Below are 20,035 nucleotides of genomic sequence, written 5' to 3'. Positions count from 1 at the left end.
TGTGCCACTGGATACGGCTACAATCTGACTGACGGGGGTCGTGTCCAGAAAGCTATTACTTTTGCTTTTTATTAATTTTATTTGCTTCTATATATATTTTATTGATTTACTAACATTAAGATATAGACTATGTCTGAAACAAAATAAATAAAATATAAACATATAGACTTAAAAATTAGTTTGCCAAAGAAGTTTCACTTCTGACATGTGTACTTTGTACATACGCACTTTTTAAAAGTGATAAGAAAAACGGTACTGTATGGTTATAGATCTATATAATTATATGACTACGGATATTTAGCAAGTGTAAGGATAACATACACTAACATCTGAAATAGTAAATTCTTGAATTTACATTTTTATTGCTTTTAAAGTCTAAGATCAGGCTGAAAAATCAGTACATAAATCACATACTTGCGTTCTGCGTAGCCGGCGACGGTACCCAAGGCTTCTCAAATTTTCTACATACATACAAAAAAACTACAAAATTAATTATTATTATATTAATTAAATAAATAAATATTTGTTGTCAACGTATTTTGCTATTCATCAATGTATGTGCTGATTTTGCATTTGGATCCTATACTATTAGGTTTATTTGAGTGATAAATTGCCTGTACGAAAAAAAAGAAATCGTAAAATAAAAATATATTTTTTTACTGTTCATATGATTTAACATTTCACATAATTACTTTACTTCTATGAAATGATACTTTTACTCTTAGCTTCCTTGAAAGTATATCTTTTATAAACAAAACTATTCAATATAATTTTAGTACTGATACTAACATGAGCAATAAATTTACATAATTTCTTTAACCAGTTAATTTATTTAAATTTATATTCCTCCACTAAGAAAATTCAAGAACCAACATATTTTTATTAGTATATATTATAAGCTACGATTTACCAAAGCTATATAACTTTAACAGATATGTCACAAAAGTTTGATGTGGTCACAGTCACACTTTGGACCCTTCCAATCTTAGTTACCTAACAACCAAAGTTTTAGCTCGTATACCACAGGACGTTAACTAAAGTCTGCTCTGCGATCACATCCATGAGCTGTACATTCAAAATGCCAGCAATAACATATTAAAAATATAATTAACACAATTAATTTTTTATTGATAATATTAAATATTAAATGTACTTTATATTGCTTAGAGTTTAAATTGTAACATTCTTTTATAACTATGTATGAGGCTGTACGTAAACATTAAATTGATGTTTTTGATTTAAAATATTTTAAAAACAATATTAATTGTAATATTGTTTCAATTTCAACTTTAAAATTTACGATAAAAAAAAATTACTAAACAATTACTGTTTAACATATCAAGACACTGGAGAATTATAAAGATTGTAAAGTATATAAATGAAAAACAATTTACTTGCCTATTATTTTAATTTAATGTTTAATTAACGAATTGTTGGCATTATACGGCTGATTTACATTACCAACAAATGCCTTTTAACAAATTGAATTTCCAAAGCAAGTGTTGATTCGATACAAAAATTGTAGTAACTTTTCAACTCCATACATAATTAATACATTGCTATGTATTTTTACTATAATTTGAACTATAATAAGTTATTATATTTTAATTTTTGTTCTAAGAACCGTAGAATAATATATTAATTCCAAAACATATGTTTTTTGATGTTAATGTCAGTAATATAAGGTGTCGTCATTTTGTTTATTAATGACAATTGTCATGTATTGTTATTTTACCTCTCAAAGCAATTAAAACAGCATAATATTTTATCACTTCATTTGATACCTTAATATAGTTAACTTATATAGTTAACATTTTCATAATTTTATAGATTAAGTAATCGTTTTTTCTATATGTTTTCTGAAAATTCGTTTTTGATGGCACCTAGAACTTTAAAAGCCTTAAAAATGAGAATTAAAAAACTTAGTACAAACCGTATTTTGACTTTGTGTTCTCGTTTTGATATTGTGTTATATTAAAATAGGTGCAATGTCAGTTTATATTTAATAATTTATATTTAAAAAATGTACGTTTTGCATTTGTTCATTTCTAATGCACCATTCACAATTTATTTAGTAACTTAAGTTTTATTTTTTATTATATTTTTTAAGTATAACTTGTTTCCATCTTGTGGTCTTCACTCCTTTGCGTTCGCTTCTTCAGTTAACCCATCGTCTTTAACTTTTACTGTAATGTTAGTTGTTGTAAAAATGTAAATCTGATATTTTTAGACAGAGTGACGGTATGCGCTAAATAGTAATCACGTGAAATGGTTTGTAATGATTGAAATAATGAAAGATTTGTAATTTTAGATAAGAATAATAAAAAAATTAAATATAGCTAGTAAGCTAGAATTGATTCTTTCATTTGTATTTGTATACTACACACAACACTATATCCTTTTGTAGCCCACTCCTTGATATAAAGCCTCTCAAATCACATAAAAAATGTGAAAACTATTAAAAATACTTAATAAATATTTTTGTGCTTATTTCAATGTGATTGCTACTATATTTAATATATCACTACTAAAAATTAAGAACTTTCAAATGAAAATTATCATAGGATACAAAAGGAAGATAAGTAAAATCTAGTTACTTTACATTAATTTCTAAGAAGTTGCAATTGAATGATTGACGTAACTTATAACATTTTAGAATATTCATATTTTAAATTTTATATCAATAATTGTGTTTGCTCGCAAACGAAAAAAAACCGACTTCAATTACATCGAAGATCGACGTAACATACAACGTAGATCGACGAAAAAATAGTCAAGTAACTACGCGTTATCAAAGATTACTCAAAAAGTAGTTATTAGATCTCGATAAAATTTATATGTGACCACATGATAAATATCAGCTTTCGATTAAATTAAAAATTATCAAAATCGGTACACTCAGTAAAAAGTTATTGCGGATTTTCGAGAGTTTCCCTCGATTTCTCTGGGATCCCATCATCAGATCCTGGTTTCCTTATCATGGTACTAAACTAGGGATATCCCCTTTCCAACAAAAAAAGAATTATAAAAATCGGTACATCCAGTAGAAAGTTATGCGGTATAATACAACGTAGGTCGACGAAAAAAGCGTCAAGTAAAAACGCATTATTAGATATAACTCGAAAAATAGTTGTTAGATCTCAAATAAATTTAAATGGGACCAATTGACACACACCACCTTTCGATTAAAAAAAAAATTGTCGAAATCGGTCCACCCGGTCAAAAGTTCTGATGTAACATACATAAAAAAAAAAATACAGTCGAATTGAGAACCTCCTCCTTTTTTGGAAGTCGGTTAAAAAGTAATAATTTTACATATATGGCAATGGTGATGTTTTATGAGTTGACAAAATCGTTAATCTCACCATTTCTATTTCTAAATTACAAATGGGTTCGAACATTTTTGTATGGAGCCTGGCATATTTAGCCGCCGCCATCTTGGTTTTTTTTCAAAATTTCCGAGCACGATAAAAGTGGTATATTTGGATAGAGGACACTTATACAAACAATTCTGGGCATAGGCCTCTTTCCCCATATAGGGGAAGGATCAGAGCTTAATCCACCACGCTGCTCCAATGCGGGTTGGCGGATATATTTCCTACTATGAGTAACGATCGCTATCAGGCGTAGATGATAACAACCAGGACCGACGGCTTAACGTGCTCTCCGAGGCACGGTGGGGAGACTCACAAGGACTGCACAAACACACAAACCAAACCACAGCAAACACCTGTATGGCCAATACAAATGTTTGTCATGTGCGGGGATCGAACCCGCTACCGCCAGCGCAACAGGCACAATCCGTAGCTGTGACCGTTGCGCCAACGCGGCGTCAGTATAAACAAGTCAGTATAAACGGATATTACAAAAGGCCCGATTCGACCATATCCGTCGTATAGGCGCTAAACTTGCCTCCTACCCCCCTGGTAGTAAACAATTCTGGTCTCTGTCGAAGGCAGTAGAGTCCAATTTCTGCCGCCATACATTGCCTCCTCTGCAGAAGCCTGATGGTTCGCTAGCTCACTCGGCAGTGGAAAAGGCAAACTTGTTTGCATCTCTCTTTGCGAGCAATTCGCGTCTTGACGCTAGCTCTACACAACCACCATCCTTGCCTCGATGTGACTCTTCTATGCAAGAGATTACGATCCACAATAAAGAGGTCCGTAGAGTTTTGCTGAACCTTGACGTGAATAAGACTAGTGGACCTGACGGTATACCTGCGCGCGTCCTAAAGGCCTGTGCACCTGAGCTGTCTCCTGTTCTCACGCGCCTGTACCGCCTCTCTCTTCAAACTAGAACGGTGCCAAAATCTTGGAAGCTGGCTAATGTGCAGCCAGTGCCCAAAAAGGGTAGCCGAGTGAATCCCTGCAACTACCGACCGATCGCCATCACCTCCATGCTCTGCAAAGTCATGGAAAAGGTACTTAACAGCAAGTTGCTGAACTACCTAGAGGACAATGAACTCCTCAGTGACCACCAATACGGCTTTCGTCAGGGGCGGTCTACTGGAGATCTTCTGGTGTATGTCACACACTGCTGGGGCGAAGCCATTGAGAAACATGGTGAGGCACTCGCTGTATCACTAGATATCTCGAAGGCCTTCGACAGGGTTTGGCACGCAAGTCTCCTTAGCAAACTTCCTGCTTACGGCATCCCTGTTGACTTTTGTAGCTGGATTTCAGACTTTTTGAGTGAACGGTCGATCAGAGTGGTCGTGGACGGCTGCTCCTCTGACCTGATGGATATAAACGCCGGCGTCCCTCAAGGTTCTGTTCTCTCTGCAACTCTTTTCCTGCTCCATATTAACGACATGCTACGACCAGGCATTGTTGGATACGCAGATGACAGTACGATTGTTGAGAGATATTTGTCCAGCGCAAAAGACAGCAGGGACGTAATACGTTCTCAGAGAGAGGCCATGGTGGAACGAACAAATTCAATACTGGAGCAAGTATCCCAATGGGGTGATTGCAACCTGGTCACGTTCAACGCCGCCAAAACGCAGGCCTGTTTATTCTCCACCAAACGGAGTCCTTTCAACTTGACTCCTACTTTCCGTGGTACACCTGTCCCTGTGTCCGATACCCTCGACCTCCTTGGCATAGAGTTGAATTCTAACCTCAACTTTGGCAATTACATTGAGTCCAAAGCGCAAACTGCGGCCAGAAAGCTTGGCATCTTAAATAAGGTTAAGCGATATTTCACGCCTAAACAGCTTCTTACGCTATACAAAGCTCAAATCCGATCGTGCATGGAATATTGTAGTCACTTGTGGGATGGCTCAGCTAAATATCAACTCGCCACACTGGACTCAGTGGAACGCAGAGCCAAGCGGCTTATAGGTAATGCCAGTTTGGTGAAATCTCTTCATACTCTGGCTCACCGAAGAAAGGTTGCCAGTCTAACGGTCTTTTACAGGTTGTACTTTGGAGAGTGTGCCCTGGAGCTGCACGAGCTCATACCCCCATCTCCTTTCTTCCATCGGACTTTCAGACGTACCGCGAGCTTTCATTCCTACCTGATTGATATACCTTTCATACGTACAAAGCGCTTCGAATCATCTTTTTTAATGCGCACAGCCAAGGAATGGAATTCCCTGCCGGCGTCTGTATTTCCGAGTTCATATAACCCGAACATATTTAAAGCGCGAGTGAACAGGCTTCTTCTGGGCGAACTCGCTCCATCTTCGACCTCGTCTGTGCTCTAGGGCTAGACTGAGGTCAAGAGTAAGCCCATATCGTAAAAAAAAAAAAAAAAAAAAAAAAAAAAAGGCACAAAAATAACAATGATAAACAATAATAAACTCGGAATACAAATTGTACCGAACTGAGCCTGAGATAAAATATTAATCTAGGGTTTAATGTTATAATCTTGTAATATTTTAGTTCTGTAACAGTTAATGTGTCGTGAAAAACGTCAATGTTTACACATTCTTGTAATCGAAGTTTGTGTACCCAAATTAGTTCTGGAAAAGGGGCCACGAAAAAGCCTAGAAATTGGTCGACGAGGTAAGTTGAACGGAACATTGACAGAAAAATGAAACAGCAAGTCGCAACAGCCCGTCCGCCCGTTAACCAGTCTGTGGAAGAGGAGGAGGTCATGGACTGTTCTTCGAGCTCTAAGTTTAGGCATTTTAAAGAAGGCTAGGCGCTGGTTGTAAGGGTTCCTCTGAGAGATACCGCTGCACGCACACGCTAGATGTCGAGTGAACGATCTCTGGATATTCTCAATTCTTTGCGAGTGTACCAAGTAAGAGGGGTTCCAAATTGAGCTGGCATATTCTATACGACTTCGCACCGTGCTGTTAAAAAGTAGTATTTTGTGTGCTATAATGAAAACATTTGCTGTTGCGCTTAATGAATCCTAAAGTTTGCGCAGACTTCCTTACGATGTCGTCAACATGAGAATGAATGCATGAGTGGAAGCACTTTTCAGGGATCAATATCATTCTAATAGTTAGGCACCATGTACTCAAATTGTCGAGATCACTCTGAAGGAGTGTTGAGTCTATATGGGATGAAACATTTCTATATATTTTAAAACATTTCTATTTTTTTAAAATAAATAACGAGAAAAGAGTATTAGATAGGTATAGGAGATATGTAGCATTCACAATATATAATATGGGGTTCGATCATATATTACAATTATTTTTCAAGGAAAAGATTGTAAAAGAATTGTTTTTATCCTACGTAAGTAACGTAGGCAGCGATTTTTAATGTCATAGTTACCTCATTACCCATACAACGTTTTCAGTATTTAATGAAATAAAACCATTTTAAATTACTATTAAAAACTTTATTTTTGAATCGATTAAAAAATAAACATTCGATAATTTTGTTTGTACAAAATAAAAAAATATAGCACCAAAAATAGTCAAAATTAGAAGTAAATAAGGAATCTTTTTAACAAAATGCATTTTTGGAATGATAATTATAGACAACACGAATAAATGCTAAATTAAGGAAAATAGAATTTTCGCAATAAATAAACATCTTCAAATATTTTTGGAAAGTACTTTGGCTTTGTACATAATAGTATAGGTACAGTTAAATGCTAAAATTGCAATAAATACTAGTTATAACATGGCAACACAATAGGAACATTTAAAATGGTAAATTTAACTATAAGCGGTCTTACCAATAAAAATACAATAATAATGTATTACAATGTCACAGCATAAGTAAGACCTCAAATATATTACTCATATTTTATGGTATAATAGACACATATAAATGTCACATATAATATGTAATTCGTAAACTAAAAAAAATATATCTTTAAAATTAATCACAAAATACATAAAATCATTAAGAAATATATTTCTTCACATAATCAATATTAAAATAAACGCAAAAAAATAAAACATTAAATAAACCTTATTACATAACATTGTTTAATATAATTATAACATTATAAACCTAAAAAATATATCTTTTTTTTTTTGTTTTAAATAACAGCGATCTAGCAGTAACTGCTAGTGGTGCAGCAGTACATTACAAAATTTAATTATTATACAAATAAAGGTAACATAAATTTTAAAATTTAAAAAAATCATGCCATTTATGAATATTACGATTTCTTGTAACATAGTTTAGTTAGGCCATTAATCTAGGACTAATTATTCTTGAAATGAATATTGAAATACGATAAAAATTAACACGAGACAAACTAACTAAATCGTAGATATAAATTTTTATTTATTATAACATTTGGTAACTTTGTCACTAAATGCATTTTTAATACATATTTGGTTTTATATTGGTTAAAAATAATTAACAAAACACTCTATTAAATAAAAACTTTCTTTTATAGGAAATATTTTTAAGACCTTTTGAAGGACAAATATTCGATTTTATAGAAATTTGAATACATACAAACAGAGAAATAATTTTCTGGAAAAATCTTAAGAAATCTTCAAAACTCTGCAAGACTTTTTTGAGAAGAATAAGTCAGAATAAGTCTTTAAAAGTGTAAAAATCAGAAAAAGTCAAATAATCTCAATAATTCAAAGTACGAAATTTTTCACCAGAGTTGATAATAATAAGATGATTATGTATATTCTATTATAAAATTTCTAGTTTTATACTTTTAGTACGCACTATTCTTTTACAGTGAAAATATATTATTTATATTACTATTTACTAGTGACTATTTCGTTAGATACATAACTATGACGTTATAAATTCAAAATAACTAGGTATGGTTTTGGCATTGAATCGAGATAAAATTATTGCTGTGAGATAAATAGAAAATCTATTTCCTCTGTTATTGTTTTCTCTCTGGATTTAAGATTAAGTATGCCCACAAACCGTTTAATTTCATACCTATATCTATATATAAATAAAAATGAATGTTGCTAAGCGCATAACTCGAGAATGGCTCGACCGATTCGGCTAATTATTATTATTTTTTTTTTGTATTTTCCTTAAAGCCCACGGAAGGTTTTAATATTAAAAAAATAATAATTTTTAATATTAACTTTTGACAGAACGAAGTCTGTCAGGGCAGCTAGTTGTTTATATAAATAAAAGCGGAAAACCCAGCGAACTTCTTAACAAATTACTTTTCTTGCAATCTTTAACTGTTTGTACAAGTATAGTTTCATTGTGTTCTGTTGATTATGTTAAGTGGTCGATCATTTACTATTGTATTGTATGAAGCGTATTAATTAATTTATGTATCAAAAAAATTAAAGTTATGTAGCTATATTAGTCAATTGTTAACTAGCATAAACTTGCTCATGTCAGCAACAGACCGTGTGTGTATGTTATGGATATGTATTATTTTTATTTGGAGAATTTTGGTGGAGAGGTCCTTTGTTTTTTTTTTCTTATCCTTTGTCCTTCCCTGCCTATCGTTCAAAGAACTTGTTACCTCTTGAAACCCTGCGGGTTACTACTCTGCCAGGCCCACGTGTCGCGACACATGTCATCTAGCGTCCTTGTCGCTCTCCAACCGAGTAGCCTCTGTGAGAGAGAGACGTCCGCATAGTTCGCAGCTATATCCCCGGCACGACGCCCTACTATCTTGTATGGAATTTTCCTACCGCTTGCCTTTTCGAACGCTGATATCATTTGTAGAACTGAGTAGCCGGTACCGGTACCTTGGAGATAAATTTTTGTTTTATTAAGCGAAGTTAGTTAAAGTTAGAATAACTACAGTAAGCTATCATTGTCATTTATCAAATGGTTTTGGCAGAGTTTTCGATGCAAGCTCCCAGGCGCCTTCATTGACTTCTTTAGCAATTATTGCTCTATTGCAACCAATTTATATAAACCTTAAAAAGTTATACACCTAAGCCTTCCTCGGGAACTACTCTATCTATTAAAGAAAACCGCATGAAAATCTGCTCACGACAGAGCAGACAGACAGAGATGGTAGGAATATTTTTTTAATAATACATTAAGATAAGAATTTCTTATATCGAAAAGACATCAAATAAATATTTACAAATTTAATATTGATAATTGTAGAATCTTAGAATAAAGACATAATTTAGAATAAAACATTTACATACACAAAAATTCTAGCACCCCTTACCCAAATTAACAGCATGGAACCCACTAAACCCGGACTGTTTGAACAGTTGAATAGCTTTCACGTGTCCCTCCGCTAAGTCTTGTACGTGGATATAATCTCGAACCCCGGTCCCGTCTATAGTTGGATAATCGTTGCCGAACACTAGTAGTTCCTTTAAACGACCCACAGCTACCTGTGTAGGGAAACATTAATATTGGTGATAAAATATATGTTAACATAATTTACGACAATAATAATAAATATTATTAATATATACTAAAGTTATTTTTTATTAAAGTAATACCAGGGAGATTACTGCAATTAGCGACAACCGCGCGTTTATTATAATCGATCGTTATAATCGACTACCTTTTGTTAATTATTTTGTAATGAAATTAGTAAATATACAAAATATACATATAAAGTAAGATAATAACTAGTAAATAAAAATAAACCTGCAATAAAATAATTCGTTTGGTTACCGCTTTTATTGCAATCTGATAAAAATAACTTTAAAATTTTATCTAAATTATAAAAAGTTAAAATATTATGTAAGCTTAAAATGGTATAACTCGTAAAACGTTCTAAAGGCATAATAATCAATCAGTCAAGAATTCTCATTATTTTAGTCACGAAATAAGCTATCCTAATAATGCGAAATATGTAATTCATACCTTTTTCATAATTAACAAACCAAGACCAAAATATTGTACGCACTCGTGACTATGGCTCGGGCAATATTGGCGAAATATCAAGAACCCAAAACAACAAACGCAGTAAATGTCGTGTTTTAATAGTAAATTATAATAAGTAAGTAAAATTACCTGAGATATAAAAGGCATGAGATTATTCGGTAGCCCTGAGGGGTCTTCACCGATCCTTCCGCTCTTGTGGGCGCCCACAGGGTTGAAGTATCGCAGAGATACTATCATCCATTTCTGAAACACAAATGATTAAAAAATTGAATTATAATTAAAAGATTTTGACTTCCTGGTTAGGTTAGGTTAGGTTAGGTTAGGCCTCAGGTCCTTTGGAGCCCAGGCCCCAGACTTAGGTCTGGGACCTGGGCTCCAAGGGGGGGAGTTGCTGGACTTCTACTGGGCGCGTCCCCCGGGTGGCGGATAGGGGAACGCCGCCTGCGGTCTCACGACTGCGGGTGGTAGGGGTCTTCGGACCCCCGCGGACCAAAACCAGACGATGCGCTCCGGGTACCGCTCTGGTCAGCAGAGTGGACTTGTGAGCGCGGGTGCGTTGGCGCGGAGGCGCGGCGGTGTGAGTGGCGCTGAGACGGCGCGGTGACGTGAGGGTCGGGTTTTTCTCTCCCCCCACGCGGCGGACGGAGTGGGCGGGTTCGCTCGCCCGCTCTAAGGCGCGCAAGCGCATGCTTCCGGGTAGCGCTGGGCGCCCTGCAGTTTCTGCGGGGCTGCCAGGTGCGGCCTGGTGTCGGGGCAGTTCCTGGACCTCGTCTCCCACCTGCAGACGGCGGTGGAATTGACTTGGAACGGTTGAGCGTCCCTTCCGACGGGGCCGAAAGGCCATCACCGGGGGCGTGGTGGTAGTATGCGCAAGCGGTCACACTGCGTACCCACTAAGGTGCCGGCGGATAAAAGATGTGGGTTTTAGTGGATAGTCTGGCATTGCACCACACGCCGGGAGCTCCACACTCCCGTCACTCTCGGGTGGCGGGGTCAGTGCGTAAATAGCATTTCCCCATCTATAAAAAAAAAAAAAAAAAAAAAAAAAAAAAAAAAAAAAAAAAAAAAAAAAAAAAAAGGTTAGGCCTCAGGTGGAACAAAATCATCCAAAATTTTAAGAATCAATAAACATCGTTTCTCTCCTCCACGGGTAGACTGGTAGGGATATAGAGATAAGTTCGCCCTTGCCAACAGTATATGTAAACATAATTTATAAATATGCTTTTAAAGTTAAATACAGTATACCTATATATTTATATCAATCTTACAGCCCAGTTATCGGACAATCTTAAAAGTCGAATAAAATTTTATCGATTGGAATAAACACGAGTGAAATCACGAGACACATATAGTCAATAATCGTACAAACCGCATCACTAGTGCAGATATCCTTCATGATCTCCTCACAGAAGTACTTGGACCTCCCGTAGGGGCTCGCCAGCCCGCGCCCCGTAGGGTGTTCCTCGTCCAGAGGCAGTTGCTCCGGCTCTCCATATACCGTACACGACGAGCTGTATACTAACTTGTGTACACCGTGTTTGCGCATCGCCTGGTAATAGATTCGGTGTTAAAATCCGGCTCGAAGGACCAATTTTTTATAAATTGGTGTTGGTCTAAGGAATTGTAAACTAGCTTATACACTCCGTGTTTAGGCATCACCTTGAAATAAATTTGATATAAATCCGGGTTGAAATACTTTTTTAAGCGTTTTTAAAAAATATTTTTCAACTAAGCCGGTACACAAGCGTACGGCTCACCTGATAATAAGCGATTACCGTAGCTTATAGAGGCCTGCAATACCAGAAGCATCGCAAACGCGTTGCGTTTTAATATTCCAAATATGATATATAATTAAATGTCTAATGTGTAAGTTCCATCTTAAAATGTCAAATTCGGTCGACATCCGTATCTTCTACCTATTGTACCACCTGGGCTTCCTATCAGATTTATATTTTTTTTATTCTGTCATCATCATCATCACCTCAAAAAGCGTGCACGTCCCAGATATGTTGGCCTGGTAGTACTCCAGCGGTTTCTCGACTGACTCCCCCACAGCCTTCAATGCTGCGAAGTGGATCACGCATTCGATATTATGCTGTAAATATTATTTAAAATATAAGTAAAGAATCTTTAATAGTACTATAAAGTTGAATAAACTTGTTGGTGTGAAGTGTAGTGTGAAGTTAGAAGGCAAAATTTGAAATTTTTGAAAAAACGTGTTTTTATTTGGAAGATTTAGACCAGATATGGGCTATAAAACATCAGAGTTTGGCTTATAAGAAGGATATAACTAAAATATCATTAGCATGAATAATTACTATTACACTATTTTACAAGTAGAAAATTTCAATGCAACGCCATTTCAAGATAACTTCTAATATATTACTGAATTTCAAGATTGATATTGAATGAGTTATGAGACAAAATCAAAATACTTTTTACACCTAATTTAAGTAAATTCTTTTCAAATTTTATAATGTAGCTTTATAAAGTAACATTTAAGGATCACAAAGATATTCTGTATTTATTTTGCAAAAAAGGGCCATTCGTGGCATTTATGATCTTGGAGCTATGTTTTCCATAAGCGTTGCGTAACAATATATTTATATCAATATTATGTTTATTCACAAGATTATTTTGATATAAATAATAATAATCGCAGTGTAAACATGAGAAGGAATTTTCTAAACTGAGGTAGGGGTTGCGTCAAAGCTTTGAAAATTAAAATGTAAATGAAAAAGGCATGGGTACTTAAGACCCCATGGATGTTAAAACTTATATTTAAAAAAAAACTGAGGTAGGGCACAGCAGAAAATTTCCTGCTCAAAACATGGAGCAGCCCGACTGGGGTTGTACCTCGACCTTACAGAAGACCACAGCTAAATAATACTGCTTTCCAGCAGTGACAAAGAATATTGAAATTGTCTGAGAATAAATTTAAAGTTTATATTAAAAATAAATTATTAGTTAAAGCTAATTATCCGGTACAGGAGTACTTAATGATAACGATATGTGGACTTAGTGATGCTACATTTCATGCAAGATATTACCATTTTTTTTATAAAAACGCAGTTTATATATATTTTTTTTAATGGTGAGTATGGGCAAATCGCATGTGTTCGCGCCATTTTTGGCGCGAGCTTGTGGAGGCCTATGTCCGGCAGTGGACTACGATAGACTGAAGTGATATTTTTTTTAACATGCTGTGGAGTTTCTTGCCGGTTTTTCTGTGCAGCTTCACTTTTAAAAATAATAAATATTTTAATTTGTAAAACGACGATTCGAAGGTGCTTTTGAAACTAATTTTTATTTTGATTTTTGATTATAACATTACGTAGCCTAGTGTTACATAAGCATCTGATGGTAAATGTTATTTTTTTTTTTCATTGGACTGTAATACCTATAATGTATATATGTATTTATATGCATGTATGCATTTATGTGGCTATGTATGTATATGTTTAATTATTTAAATATTTATTATAAATTTGTTGTAACTTCTACCTATGCTGACGCTACACCATTTCCTTTGCCCTGAGGTTGCCTAGAAGAGATCGCCTTTTAGCGATAAGGCCGCCTTTTGTCTCTAATGAATATATTGTTAAAATAATTTCTTTCATTGCTATGTATTATTTCTGTTTTTGGTGTACAATAAAGTGTATTATTATTATTATTACCTAAGAGTTATTTTCTCGAAAGTGCATCTCAGACAAATAAGACAATAGCCATAGGATTAGGACATTAAGAAAACAAAACATACACTAGAAAATATCCTGTTGAGTCCTTCTTTATCCCTAATGTCGGTTTCATAGAAGTGTATGTTCTTTCCTGTCATTTCTTCTATCCTCTTTAAAGGTTCTGGTTTTTTCTCGCCCTCAGATCTGTAATTATTTAATATAGTAAAGTTTTCATTGTGCTCTCATTTCTCCGACTTGATTTACATTTTTTATTTGATTACATTTATACTATTATTTTTTACTGATTTTTTTGTTTAATAACAATAAAATATAGCCTTATCACTCCTGAATAGTGTAGCTTTCTGTTCGTAAAAGAATTTTCATGATCGGATCAGTATTTACGAAGATTTTCCCCTACAAACAAACAAAGTTAGAAACATTACCTCTTTATAATTTAGTATTGATATAGATATAGATAAAAAAAAAAACATTTGCAGTAATGAAAATAAATAGCAAATAAACCTACATTTCTGAATTTTTATACTTATAATTTTGCATTATTTTATATATGATAATTATGCATACAACATTTTACACAGAAAACAAATGTCAATATCTCCAAATTTATAGTTTTCCTGCCATATATAAAACTTTTTCCTTGGCCTACATGGAAAGAGGCTTTTGCCCAGCTGTGGGATGTTACAAGCTACAGTGATCAAAATTATATTTTTGGATATTAAGAGTATTGAAAAATTGTCCTATTTCTATCCTGAGTGGCCTTTCCTTTCTATTGCTGTCTTTGAGTTCCCTATCCCTTTTTAATTGTATTATCTTATGTTTGTGCCATTAATATCTTAAACTTCTTAATTTTTATAAATTGTAAGCGTTATTAAGTATTTCTTTTTTTCTTAATTAAAATTACCAAGTGTTGACTTATAGAAACTTATGAAAAATAAATTTCACATTGTATTTTTAACCTGTATGCCCACTATAAAAACAAAACTAACAGTGTATGCCTTACCTATATGCATTTGTAAGACTGTCAATAACAACGATCTCATATTCCGAAGTGTCAGAACATTCGAGAAGCGTCATGACTGTGTGCGAGCCGACGTAGCCCGCCCCGCCCGTCACGAGGATCGCTGATGACATTATTGTTCTGGAAAATGTATCTAATATAATTTCGGGACAGGGGGACCAAATAAACTAATAGCTATATTATACGGTTCATGAGTATATTAGTGATGAATTTGTGTGGGTACACGACTCTAGCCCCTGTAGACCCAGCGTCAATTAGTACTACGGCAGCCTGTTAAAAAAAAGAGCAAATCAAAACGAGGAAATTAAAATTTGTCAAATTACAATGTAAATGTGTCTGTCGATTTTTTTTTTGTCTTTACTTTAGAGGTATGTCGATAATTCGGCAACCAGGTGTCCGAGTTCACCGCACCTCCTGAACTTTAGGTAAAGTCGCCCCTATACACAAAAATTAATTGCCGAAATGTATGTACATACGCAAACGCATAACTTCCGAAACACTGCACCTAATTGAATAAATATTTTTGTAGAACATTATAAAAAATCGATATATTCACTAAAAAGACGTAAAAATGGTGGTGCCAAATTCGCCGAGTCAGCTCGTTAACAATAAAGATGTGTGGATTCAGGAGAGCGGTATTTCATGCAAGACATGACTAAATTTAGAATGGTTGAGGAGTTTTAAATTAGCCAGTGATTGTCGCTGGTTACCCTCAATAGAATCAACATGCCACCACATCGGTGATACTTTCACATTAACTGCCATTAAATTTTTAAAGACTAATATAATTACATTTTCTTAAATAAATATATAAACGCTTTACACTCAACGACCCCCAGTAGGACTTTCCGGAAACAAACACAAAACACAAGCATAAACGCCCTACTACACGAGAAACATCTATATGCGAGGATCGAACCCGCGACCAATACTGCCAGTGCTGTGACGCGCTAACACGTCGTCAAGATTTAAACGATTCAAAATTAGTTATCTCTTACTTTATTCCATACTAGATGACCGGTGAATTTCGTATCAACTACATCATTATATTTGCGAAAAATATGGACAAAACACTTTCTGATCGCATATTTGACAACGAATGTTTGACAACCAAGTGACAATTTTTTGACAAAAGATATTAAATTTCATTACATTTTGTATTGGAAAATTAAATTGTCGTTTTTAGTATTTTCCCTTACCTACTTATTATTTATGTTTCTCGTCTTTAAGCCTAAGCTCTACAAATATTTCAAGATCAAATTTAGCCAAATTCTTCTAGCCATTCTCGAGTTTTAGCGAGACAAACGAATGGCATATATCGTCTATAGACATATATATATATAAAATGTTTATAATATAAACAAATACAGTTTAGTTTCAGCGAGTGTTTCAACACTGTGTGCGTAGTTGTTACCTGGTTTCATTATTAACGGACTAAACTATGAGTAACGTGAACTTATTTGCTTCAAGTGCACTTTGTATTTGTGTACTTATGAAAGTCAATATTTTATATTGTCAAAGCACTTAATTATTTCATAAAATATTTACTTAATATATATAATTAACATTAATTACTAGTTGTTATGCACATTAAAACATTGACATTTCTATAGAGTTATTTTTAACAATCAATATTGATAGGAGTTAAGATTTTAGAAAAATATTCATTCTGTCTCAACTAATCTTTATGAATAAATAAATTATAGTTTAAAAAAAAACTAAAAAACCACGCTTTTATAACTAATCGAACTAAAAAGTAGAAAATAATTTTTAATTACAAATAGTTTATATTATAGTAGTAGAAGATCGAACAATCATATATATGTATATACACGCACGCATATACACGCACGCACGCATTCACGCACGCACACATACACATACAACCCTAGCTAATAAAAGCGTGGTAAAATAAATGTTGCTAAGTGCATAACTCGAGAACGTCTCGACCAATTCGGCTAATGTATTTTTTTGTATGTTCCTTAAGACCCACGAAAGCAGTGGCGTAGCTACAAAGGGGCAAGGCGGGGAGTGCCCAGAGATTAAGATCAGGAGGCCCCTCGGACTGTAAGTATATGATGAAATTTGGCATCGACAGTTTGAAACCCTGTCAAGGAAATAAAATAATTGTTATCGGGGAAATCATCCCCTACTGTATTTTTTTTATGTATGTTACAACAGAACTTTTGACCGTGTGGACCGATTTCGACAAATTTTGTTTTAATCGAAAGGTGGTGTGTGTCAATTGGTCCCATTCAAATTTATTTGAGATCTAAAAACTACTTTTCGAGTTATATCTAATAATGCGTTTTTACTTGACGCTTTTTTCGTCGACCTACGTGTATTATACCGCATAACTTTCTACTGGATGTACCGATTTTGATATTTCTTTTTTGTTAGAAAGGAGATATCCATAGTTTGGTACCATGATAAGGAAACCTGGATCTGATGATGAGATCCCAGAGAAATCGAGGGAAGCTCTCGAAAATCCGTAATAACTTTTTACTGGGTGTATCGATTTTGATAATTTTTAATTTAATCGAAAGCTGATGTTTATCATGTGGTCACATATAAATTTTATCGAGATCTGATAACTGCTTTTTGAGTTATCTTTGATAACGCGTAGTTACTTGACTATTTTTTCGTCGATCTACGTTGTATTACTCTTCGGTGTAATTGAAGTCGGTTTTTTTTTTCTACATATTGATTAGAAGCTGCGGTAGCTTTCAATAGCAGGATCATAGGAATTCATAGGAATTTCAATAGCATGTCAATGCTTTCAGCACGTGACAAATATTTCTTCAGGTCACACAGATGTTTGTCGTGGTCTAGGCGTTTGTGATTGTGTTGTGTGTTTTTCGAATACCAATCCTGGATTTTCATTCTACTAGGGACCGTTGAGTTTGAAATTACTGTATCGGCGTTTATTTATTTCACTTCTTAGCGTAATGAAACTCGAAAAAGTTAAAATTAAATAGTAACAGACGGTAAAATTTATGGACAATAATATTTTTATCAACGACCGAAAAATATCGTTAACTTAACAAGTATTTAAACTTGTATTTAAAATATTGACACAGGCAGATATAAAATGATAGATACAGGCCGATATAGATAATAGTTACAATTATTGAATCCAAGTGAAATGTTGTAAAAGGTAAGATTAAAATACTTATCACAGATCACTATCTACTATTAACAAAATAATTATATTAACAAACTTTTCCGGAAAGTGTGGAGTCGGAGATTTGACACATAAATTTTGTAAGTACCTACTTAGATATGCGTTTTTTTTATGATTTTATCGTAAACTCCGAAAATAACAATTATAAGTTAAAATGATGAGCCTAACGACACTTATCATTGTAATGAGATTATCATTTCATTTGTCATCCTGGAATCAAACCCGCGACCGTCAACGCAACAAACACATGCTGCATTATTTGATATTTCCGCATCGCGTCTACTCACGTAGGACAACGAGTTGTATTAACTAAATTGATAAAACGAGCGTGCGTCAACGAGACGAAAAAGTATGCCTACTATTTCAATTAATGGTCATCATTTTGAATTACCGTTTCGGTTTAGTGGTGACGAAATAGTCATTAACACCCATGAACGCTGTATTCATTCCCGTTCGAGACGAATATGGATTCCGTCGCGTTGCCATTTAGAGCAAGTATTAATATTTGTACATACAAAATTACAAATGGTTATCCCTCAAAATTATACGTCAACCTTAAGTAGAGCAGCCGATTAACTTTTACACTTCTCAATACATACATATAATAAAAGATGAGATCAGTCAGATGACAGTCAAATTTAAATGAAACTAAAAGCTGGACAATAGAAGTAAGGGAACTAACGTATATGACCATACATTAAAGACTGAGTAAGTTTAATTAAAATGTTATGAGCTGCTATCGTTTCACTTACATGCAATGATTCTAAATAATTAGTAATTTCAAATATTCGCACTAAAATGACGAACAATAAAATATATTTCCCGAGTATTTGTTTACACTAGTCACCTGAAGTAGTCACCCGCAGAAAATTTCTGCAACAACGTAACGTGGAAGCAAAAAAATATTTTCCACATAAACATCCACAACACATGTAACTACATAACAGATAGAGCTCGCGAAGAACTCTACATACACGAAAAGCTTATGGCAAGACATACGCTTATACCTATGGGATAATAAATCACAAAAGGATAAACACGAAAGAAAATTTCCTTACGATATTTTGTAGTTTATGAAAATTAATATACGTATATAGATACTAAAAGAACATTTTAAGTGTAACAAAATTTAGGTATCAATATTTGTTATAGAACATAATAAAATTATATGAGTAGAGTATTACAAGAAGGTAATATAAGTTTATCTTAAGGATTTGTAACGAACATTACTACTGGATAATACTATAATATCAGTATACGACTTCAGACGTAATAAAAATAATTGTAATAAAAATATATAAATGATAACACGCTAAAAATTTGTATTATGTTAAATATTACATAAGACTAATATATATACTGCAAAGACCGTACTACAAAATCATATTTAACTTTTTAGTTTACAAAGCATTCAAAACTAACGATAAGACATTGTTTCGAATGTAAAACAGACGTAAACCAAATTAAAGAAAAATATACAATATATGTGAAATATGTTCACAAATTTCACTCATAAGAAATATTTTAAAAAATGAAATAAAATTTACTAACATTTTAAACGTGCGTGAGAGACGATGGCCGCCGGGTCACTGCCGAGTGCCGAGTTATCAAATTGTTCTCTCCTATTACGAGCAGATTAGTTTATCAACGCTTGTATCAATGTCGTCGAGTGCTCTAGGGTTTTGAAATATGTAATGTGTTGACATATTTCTGTAATACATGATTGATCATTGTTTAATCTTTTATATTTTATTGAATTAATGGAATAACTCACTTTCTTTTTGATGTCCAAAGACTCACAATAAACACATAGTTTTATAGTCTCACAATAAAAACATTTTTGCTATATGTACAAAAAAATGGTTATAATTTTTTACTGAATAACATTATTTCATTTCTCATTCAGCTTATCTAAGTC

At 33.9% G+C, this 20,035-nt stretch overlaps 1 protein-coding gene across 1 annotated transcript; it reads right to left on the bottom strand.

The window, feature by feature from the left end:
• Positions 1-8,470: 8,470 nt before the first annotated feature.
• Positions 8,471-19,702, bottom strand: LOC123665512 (UDP-glucose 4-epimerase). The gene is made up of 8 exons (XM_045599804.1): positions 19,669-19,702; positions 14,916-15,053; positions 13,978-14,098; positions 12,199-12,312; positions 11,587-11,766; positions 10,347-10,460; positions 9,544-9,715; positions 8,471-9,106 (listed from the first exon to the last, which is right to left on the bottom strand). Exons 2-8 carry the CDS (start codon positions 15,044-15,046, stop codon positions 8,874-8,876), a joined length of 1,065 nt encoding a protein of 354 aa, XP_045455760.1. The 5' UTR covers positions 15,047-15,053; positions 19,669-19,702; the 3' UTR covers positions 8,471-8,873.
• Between the last annotated feature and the right edge of the window lie 333 nt (positions 19,703-20,035).

The sequence above is a fragment of the Melitaea cinxia genome, chromosome 24 (genome assembly GCF_905220565.1).
Source record: "Melitaea cinxia chromosome 24, ilMelCinx1.1, whole genome shotgun sequence".
NCBI lineage: Eukaryota > Metazoa > Arthropoda > Insecta > Lepidoptera > Nymphalidae > Melitaea > Melitaea cinxia.
The sequence above is the reverse complement of the archived record's forward strand: the minus strand, read 5'-3'. Positions and strand labels throughout refer to the sequence as shown.